Genomic DNA, 8,961 nt, shown 5'->3' on the forward strand with positions numbered 1-8,961 from the left:
CACTATGCTCCACTAACTCCCCACACAATATATTCTTAGACGCTGTGGATCCCACTAAACACACACAGAGTGCTTTATTTAGCAATAGATATTTCTAACTTGCATGTTCCTTGGAAACAGACCATTTTATATGCTTCAAGAAGGATTTGTAAAGAGTATTCAAAAAATGGCATAGCTCAAAAGTTTACTTTTCTGCAAACTTGTTGTAAAAAATGGTAGAACTTACTTATTTTTATTTCCTACTTCTGTTGCAGTACTATGTGCCTTCTTGTGCCCACTCTTCAAATGCAATGAATTTGGGCAGAAAGTATATAGCAACATTAAGCCACTTCTGCTGAAATTGGACTTTGGCGTTTGGGACTATATCAACCAAAAATTGAGAGAGAGAGCTGGTAAGCAGGCAGCTTTGAATAGATTTTTCTCCCTGTGTAATGTCAGCTTTCTTGAGGAAAGAAGAAGGGATGTGTTATTTTTGTGGTTGCCAGTTTATCCACAAATACAAACAAGTACCAAAAAAACTTAGGCTTCCCATGAGTGATAAGAGTAAAGTTTCAAAACCAAACAATGTTGTGTATCTTGGGAAAGTGAATATTTTTACTACGAATGCATTGTAAAGCAGTGTGCATGTAAAACTTTGTGTAGAAATATATAATAAATAAATGCTATATAAATAAATTTTACACATGTAGAATTTATGCACATAAATCTCTTGCTTTCTTTGTTAGCTACAACAACAAAACCTAGGAATGTTTGACAAACAAAGTAGGTAACGGAAAGCTAATTGGTTTGTAATCTTTTCCAGAAATTATAAGAACAAAGTTGGCAGATGACAACAGTGAACTAGATGTATCAGCCTTGTGTCCTAAGGTAGGTTGGTTCTATATTGAGTTTTCTAGACTACAAATAAGCATATTGACTGTTGTGCTTTCGTTGTCCGGAAAGAGAAACATTTCTCAAGCGTTGTCCACTCCTTTCTACTTGTTTGCTGCAAATTCCAGGTGTGCTGGAATTTTAAGAAGTTTCTACAGCCTGATCCTGTTTATTCAGAGGCATGTCAGACTCTGATCAGTAGAACTTACTCAGGAGTGAGGGCTCACAGGGCTGCAGCCTAGAGTAATGTGGGAGGCCTTCTTTCTCTGAACCTGCTTTTTGGCATGAGAGGTTTGTCTTGTGAACGCAACAGGTACCACCACAATCAATTTCAGTCCGTGGAAATGAAAGTCACGACTCATCAAGCAATTAGAAACAGGGCTCTGATTTGTACAGCTGCCTTTGTATTATGGACCCTTTGCAACACAAAAAAATTTCATCACAATACAAACTTCACGTCTCTACTTCTTCAGCACCTGGAGGATGCAGATATTGGCATTAACAGTCCTGTGCCGACATTCAAAGTGTATATGTGATGGGGGATCAGGATACCACAAGCCCATTCCACCTCTCCCTACAGCACACAGCCCCCACTTGTTTATGCATTTCATCTAATGTGTATATATAAAGATAGGGAAGGAAAGTTTTCCGCAGTGTGCATTACTTTACTCTTGCATTGAACAGTATTGCCATTTCAGTGCCCGTTCAATCAGGATGGAGACAGCCTTCTGGAGCATCTCACAATCCCTTGTATTGTGCATTTAACAATGTATTGTTAAAATACATTACTATACAATGAAGCAACAATAAAATATTGTTGCTGCATAATTGTCATTTTTTTCCTCCTTGTATCTTGTAGTTAGAACTTTACATTCCACAAGTATATAAAGCAAGAATTTCTCGAGATGCTATCTAAGTTATACCTAGACTCATAGAAATCAGTGGACATAACTTGAATCCAACTATTTCAATTAAATCAGTGGATTCAAGTGAGTTAACTTGATTGAATTCACATGGTGTAAGTTTTAAATGTATAGGTATTCAGTTTAGCCTAGAATTTAAGAGTGCCATGCTTGACAGGTTTTTTTTTCTTTCAAAATACAGGTTAGCCCTACAGTTGTGGCCAGAGAAATGTCTGTATCAGATACTGATATATCAGAAGTATCTTGGACTGACAATGGGACTTTCAATCTTTCTGAGGGCAACACTCCACAAACAGACACATCTGACGGTACGTGCATCTTGCTTCCAAATTTGTAGGGGGTTTTTTTGCATATGAAAGCACTTTTATTTAATTCTGTCCCTCTCAAGTCTATTTTTAGTTCACCTTGTAATCTACATTTAATGATTTATGCACAACAAGGTACCTTAAGTAGATACCTTTGTGTTAAAACTATAGTGGTAGAAGACTAGACACCACCACTCTCAATTCACAGATGACATTTTCCTATTCTAACTAAAATATTTGTTCGCTAACATTTGCTTTGCAAATGTTGGTAACTGTATCATCAGTGATCACTTCTCAGTGTGTTGTATGAATGAATAAGGCAGGCACATGAATGTAAATGGTCTGAGGGTATCAGATGATGTGAGTCACTGAAGAAGCTAAGTAAGGGCAGACCTGGTTAGTAACCTAGATGGCGCAAACCAATCAGATAGGTAGGGTATAAATAAAAAAATTATTATGATTATGATAAAAAGAAGCTGAATGCAATTGAATGAACTTATAACAGATCAGCTGCATGCTATATTAAACTAGTGGCCTTCAGCCTTTCCAAATCTTGGGTAAAATTCAACAAATTTTACTCAGAGTAGACCTAGTGGCCCTAACTTAGTCCTGTTCATTGAATACGCTTGCTCTGAGTAAAATTTAGTTGATTACCATTCTTAAAATTTACCCTTTATAACTTTAATATTTACCTCTCTATATTTGTTCTCTCGGTCTTTTTTCTTCCCTTTTCTTTTTGTCTGTTTTGGGGAGGAACTGTTGATGTACCCATTAGGCATCATGTCTTATACCTTTAATCATTTTGGCCTTTTATGGAGTCCTTCCAAGTTGATTTACATGCCGACGTTTGTTTTTGTTTTTGAGTATTGCTGGAAGTGGGCATGACATTTATTTATTCAATAGAAATTTGTGTTGTATCATATTACAGAAACAAGCTGTTGATAATGGCTTCTCCTGTTGGTTATTCAATAGATTTTGATCGCCACGAGGAAGCTTTCGCAAAAGATCTCGCAGAATTTCCATCTGTGGAAAACGGTGCTGGAACAAATGATGACGACGATTCAAGCATTGGCATCCCTGTCCGTCAAGAGAGAAAAAAGGACCATCTCTCTACCACATCAGATTGCCGTACCAGGCAGGATAAGGAGGGGCACTCTGCAGCAGGCCTTTCCTTGCCATTGATCAGCGACCCGGCTTTCAGCTTAGTAAGAGCAGTTGCCGGAGATGTTGTTACGTCGGTGATGTCCGCAGCTGTCAGAGACCAGTTGCAGTCTGTGCAAGGCGAACCAAACTTTAGCGAAGAGACAGACACAGAGGAAGGCGATGATTTTGAACTGCTTGACCAGTCAGAGCTTGAGCAGATAGAAAGCGAACTGGGGCTTACCAAAGGCCAAGAGGCAGAACCACAAGAAAAGAAGTCTTTAGGCTTCCTCTCAAACCTGCTTGGGGGCCATTAACTGGAGCTGCTTAATAGTATAGAGAAAATAAAATATAGACCATGTGAAATGCAAAAGAGAAAAAAAAAGGAAAATGATGAGTTGTAAGCTTTATCTATTATTTTAGATGTGCTGTTATGTCCTCCATGCAAAGTGTACTAACTTGTTGCAGATCAGTTGATGCTGGTAGTTTTGTTTCTGATAGTGATCCCATAGAAATGAAAAATGTATCTCATTATTTTGTATCAAATGAATTTAAGAGGCAAGGTTTTAAAGATATAGATATAGATATAAATTGCCAAATGTAGCTCCCTCGTGGCTGTAACCAAATCCTTTTCACCTCCAGCCTGTTTACTCTTACTTTTCAAGTGTTTAGGAGCAATGCTTCAGGGAGAGAAGATATCAACGGGAATCAAGAAGCCATCATGTCCTAGTTACCTCCTATGTAGCAGAATATCTAAACCTCCAAGAGTAAACAAATGTCTGATAGGCTCAGAGACTCTGAACCCTTTTGCAAATATCTCTGATTTATGACTCCAGACATCATCATTGTAACTGATTGCCATCATTTGTGTTACCTATATGAATTCCTGGAGATTTTTTTTACACAGGACAGTGTGATGCATTTAAAATTTACTTCCATTCTTGTAGGCCATTAGCCTAACAGAATGGCATAATTTCATGCTTCGTGTACTCTTTTACTAGCTTCATAGCAAAAGGAAAGAACAATACATTTGAGGCAGTATATAAGCCATCTACGTGTAGTATATGTATATGCAGTGTGGGGTTGAATTTGGGTTTGGGGCAAGGAAACCAGGGAGATATTCAAAAACTGAATAGATAGTCTCCAGTTCATCAATTCTATGCTCTTAGGACCTAAGTATTACATTGCATCTAAAATGAAAGAAATTGACTGCTATATTCAGTTCCTCAAGAACTACTGCTTGCAAAAGAAATGTAGACTATTCTATTCCTAGCATATAAGTAGAGGCTGTTGCCATGAAACACTCCTAATTTTAACAACTTGCATATTGTGTGGCTGACTCTGGATCATCTAAAAATGTAACTTGTCTTCTCAGCTTTGTGGTTTACCTTTAAAGTTGACAGTAGCAGGCAGTGCCTTATCAAGGTAAACCAAAGTTTTAAAAAAAGAAATACTGCTAGTTCTAATAGTATGTTATAAAAAGCCAGCAGATTGAGGGACCATATCGGCTGTTTTGCTTAATCTCAAACTGTTACAGATTATTACTGGCATTCTAACAGACAGACATGGTTATGTTGTGAGCCTCTAAAAAGTGCAGCCCCAGTTTATAGGGTGGTGCTCTTTTCCCACCATAGCTTCCATTTTCAATAGGCAATGTGCGTAGTATCACTGCCCAAAATGTTAACTTGGGAAGGATATGTTAGGAGCTCAGTTTCCTTCTCTTCCCTCCTGCCCTACGCAAGGTGTTTAAGGAGACCCCAGACAGACAAGACCAAACTATCCTAATGTCAGCTCTCATTCCAAAGCAGCTTGGTCAACTATCTCCATACTTTGCTTGATGATTATTTCACCTCCCATCAGATAGGGGCATGGTGAAATGGTTATGCAGAATGCAGGGATTTGGAAGGTACTACAGACTCAAATGGATACTTGCTTATTATTGATTCTGCTAGTACCTGTGGTTTTTATATATCACAGACACAAGCAGAATCGTCTGCCAGGTTTTCTGTTGGTTAAGTGGGTGCCTTCATTCTTCAGACTAGAGTCACGTGGATGAAAGTGGATTTAGGCCATGCAAAAGATGGAAGACATAAACATTAATAATATTTACTCCCAAGTCCCATTGACTTTCAAGCAGGTTTGCTCCTTAGTGGGTTTAGGATTGCAATTGCCTAATGCAAGATTCTGACAGTTGTTTCTGATCAAAGATGCCCCACAAATAGTGTACTCACTATCTCAGGTTTTTATGTAGCTCTGGCTTTGATACCATTGGGCAGTGCTCTTATTTTATTTTATTTTATTTTATTAAGAAGTTGTCTATGAACAAATAAAGGAATAGAGGAAAGCACTTCCACCCAAGAGAATGCTGTACCCATAAATAGAGATATGCTCAGCAGAAGCTCACAGTGACCTCTTCCCCTTGTTAAACATGGGGTTCCTTTTTCATGGTGGAAGTGCAGTTAATCAAACTTTATCCATTCTATAGATACGTCCCTTCAATCCTAAACACATTTACTTAGGAATAAGCCCTACTGAATTCAGTGAGATTTACTTCTGAGTAAGCATGCACCAGATTGCGCAGTTAAATAGTTGAGGCTGCTTAGGGAGAGAGCAGGGAGGGGTTTGAAGAAGACTTGTAAGAAGACTGGCAGAGCATCTTCCTGGCTCATACCAGCTGTGTTGTAAAATGTAACTGTGTGCACTTTATTGTTGTTTTTAGAAGAAATGTTTCAGGGATTTCCAAATATCCAATACTGCGGTGGTACTCTTAAAAGGACTGAAGTTCCAACGTTCATCATTAAAAGCAGCTGGTGGACCTGCTTGAGACTTCCTGTAAACCAGTTTTTTCTGGTATCGAGACAAAAAAGTACGATCGTAATATTATAAAATAAAGCCCCAGTCCTGAAAACATTTGTTTGTGTAGCTGCACTGATTTCTTACTTCTTCCACCTTCAGCATCTTACACAGAAAAGAGACGTTGTGATTAACTACCTAGGGGTCTTTGCATTCTCTTTTGAAAATTCTGGACAGAGGCTGGAAGATCTATTTATGGTACACCAAAGGACTTTGAGTGGGTATGGCCAATAGGATTTGTTCTCCCCTGCTGCCTTTGAACTGCAGACTCTTGCTTAACAAAGCCCAAACTACATTACAAACTCACATTTCAAAAACAAGTTTACAATGTGGCACAAGCTGCAGTTTGAGCAATGAGTCTAATGCCCCCTGCAGCATGGAAAATGACTTGTACACTGCTCCTTGGATTTTGGCTGCCTTTGTTGACGTAGGAATTGATTCCCACTTAGTAATGTAATAGCTTCTCTAAGCTCATCCTTGACGGTGAGAAAAAATATTTCAAATTCTTAGGAGCCAGCACCCAACTTTTAAGTATCAGTTCATCAAAGGCCTGAGTAAACATTTGATTTCTAGAGGTCTATCATGGATATGGGCTAACATAGATTTCCAATCCTGCTAGTGTAGTTCCTCATATTAGCTTTCTGTATTCCAAAACAATACAAATGGTATCAGAAGAAACCTTATGTTTCCTTAAATGTGCTCCAGGACATTCTAAGTAAAAACCATCACTAAGCTTTACAAATTGCAGAATGATCCATAAAGCACTGATGGGATCCCTAACCCACGGGGTCACAATTTCGCGAAAAATCTGACGTTATCCAATTCACTCAAAAACAGTGACTAACTTTGCAAATTCTCCCCTGAAAGGTTTGGGGGTGAAAACATAAGGGTTTTTATCATAGGCCAAGAAATCAGCCCTTGACTACTTAACCTGCGGAAAAACATTTTTCTGAAAAAAATCCCTAACCTGTCGGGTCAGAATTTCACCAAAAATTTAACGTTATCGAATTCACTTAAAAATGGTGCCAAACAGTTGCAAATTCTCCCCTGAAAGGTATGGCTGTGGAAACAGAAGTCTTTTTATCACAGGCCAAGAAATCAGCCTTCGGCGCCTTAACCTCCCATATAAGAAATTGTTCGTGGTTACTTTTGTTTAAAGCAGTGTTTCCCAACCGGTGTGCCGTGAGACACCGGCTGGTGTGCCGTGGGAGGGAGGTGGGCGAGTCGGGCGGCGAGAGGCGGCGGCGGCTCCGCGGTGGTGGTGCCGAGCGGCGGGGCAGCGCGCGCAAAAGGGAGGAGCGCGAGACAGCGGAGGAGGAGGAGGCCGGCATGTCCGGGCAGCAGCAGCAACAGCAGCAACAGCAGTAGCAGCAACTCCCGGCGACGGCTCCTCCTCCGCCCGCTATCGCCGCCACCACCACAACAGCCGCCGCCGCCTCAGCTGCCGCCGTCCCTCAGTCCCTCGCTCTGCTGCCTCCTCCCACCCCGGCAAGGGGAAGGGAAAAAACGTTCACTTTTGTGCGTCCCTCCCGGCGTGACGCTGCGCGCTGACGTCACGGGGCGGGGCTTTAATGGTGGTGTGCCGCGAGATTTTTTTCCGGTAAACAGGTGTGCCGTTGCCCAAAAACGTTTGGGAAACACTGGTTTAAAGAAGGGAAGTTGGATCTAATATAGTCGTACCTCTGGTTATGGACTTAATTCGTTCTGGAGGTCCGTTCTTAACCTGAAACTGTTCTTAACCTGAGGTACCACTTTAGCCAATGGGGCCTCCCGCTGCCACCACGCAATTTCTGTTCTCATCCTGAAGTAAAGTTCTTAACCCGAGGTACTACTTCTGGGTTATTGGAGTCTTTAATCCGAAGTGTTTGTAACCCGAGGTACCACTGTACAATGAATTGTTGGCACCTCTGGCCCGCAAGGCTTTCCCTTACACTTTTTGTTCTGTTCTGCATGTAGCAATAAACAAAAAGCTACCACTTAACACTGGTACTTCATCAGGCCTCATTTCCTATTGCCCTTGAGAAGAAATTATTTTCCCATTTGTCTGTTCCTGGTAAACACATAATTATGAGGACCTCTGTATGATCTTCACTACGGTAACTTCTCTCTTGCAAACTGATATTATATTACAATTTCCGGTTCAGACCCAGGGGTGTTTTCAGTATTTAAAATTTCAATGTGAGAACTACCCCTTAGACCCTCAAAGCAGAATGGATAAAACACTGTACTACTAAAAATACTTCGGATGTTGTGAAACTGCCTTTTGAAGATGCATACTTGAATGATAATTCCATTGAAATCAGTGGGAGTTGCTTTGAAATGGGCTTAAATTCTTTAGCTTTGTAGGGTCTGCATTAAGATAAAAGCACAGATTGGGATTGGTTTCCCACAAGTGAAAAGGCTAAAGATGGTGGTTGGATGCCTCCTTGTAACTTTTTAACCTATTTTTATGCCTCCTGCACAAAGCTTTTTGCACTTCTCCTTCAGTGAAAAGGGAAGGGGGTGTACAACATCTAATAATACCTGGCCAAATATCCTCTGAAGTTATAATTGAACTGATTTGAGGTTAGTGTTTGACTACTACAGAAGTCCCTGCAAGTTGGTTGTTTTGTGCATACATGTGATGATGGATGATGCCCTCCAGGTAATGTAAAGTGATAGCTGTGGTGGTATGTCAACAACATTTAAAGCTTAAGTTTGTGTGCAGCTATTTACGTCAGCATATTTGGTAATAGCCCTTTTGCATCACGCTAGTTTATAACCTCTGATAATACTAGTGTTGAGTCATGTCAACACATTAGACAAAATTTAGCATCTGCAACTAACAAAATCCCCTCTGTCCTCTCCCATGCTTCCCACTATCTAATTCC

General features: G+C 40.3%; 1 protein-coding gene across 1 annotated transcript in view; it reads left to right on the plus strand.

Moving 5' to 3' along the window:
• Positions 1 to 6,148, plus strand: part of RETREG1 (reticulophagy regulator 1) — a 51,984-nt gene extending 45,836 nt beyond the window's left edge. Inside the window, exons 7-10 of the mRNA XM_082234480.1 lie at positions 255 to 392; positions 803 to 867; positions 1,975 to 2,101; positions 3,071 to 6,148. Coding sequence (XP_082090606.1) covers positions 255 to 392; positions 803 to 867; positions 1,975 to 2,101; positions 3,071 to 3,555 — 815 coding nt within the window. The 3' untranslated portion in view covers positions 3,556 to 6,148. The remainder of the gene's footprint in view (positions 1 to 254; positions 393 to 802; positions 868 to 1,974; positions 2,102 to 3,070) is intronic.
• The last annotated feature ends 2,813 nt before the right edge of the window (positions 6,149 to 8,961 follow it).

Source organism: Podarcis vaucheri (assembly GCF_965113315.1).
Source record: "Podarcis vaucheri genome assembly, chromosome: 8".
Taxonomy (NCBI): domain Eukaryota; kingdom Metazoa; phylum Chordata; class Lepidosauria; order Squamata; family Lacertidae; genus Podarcis; species Podarcis vaucheri.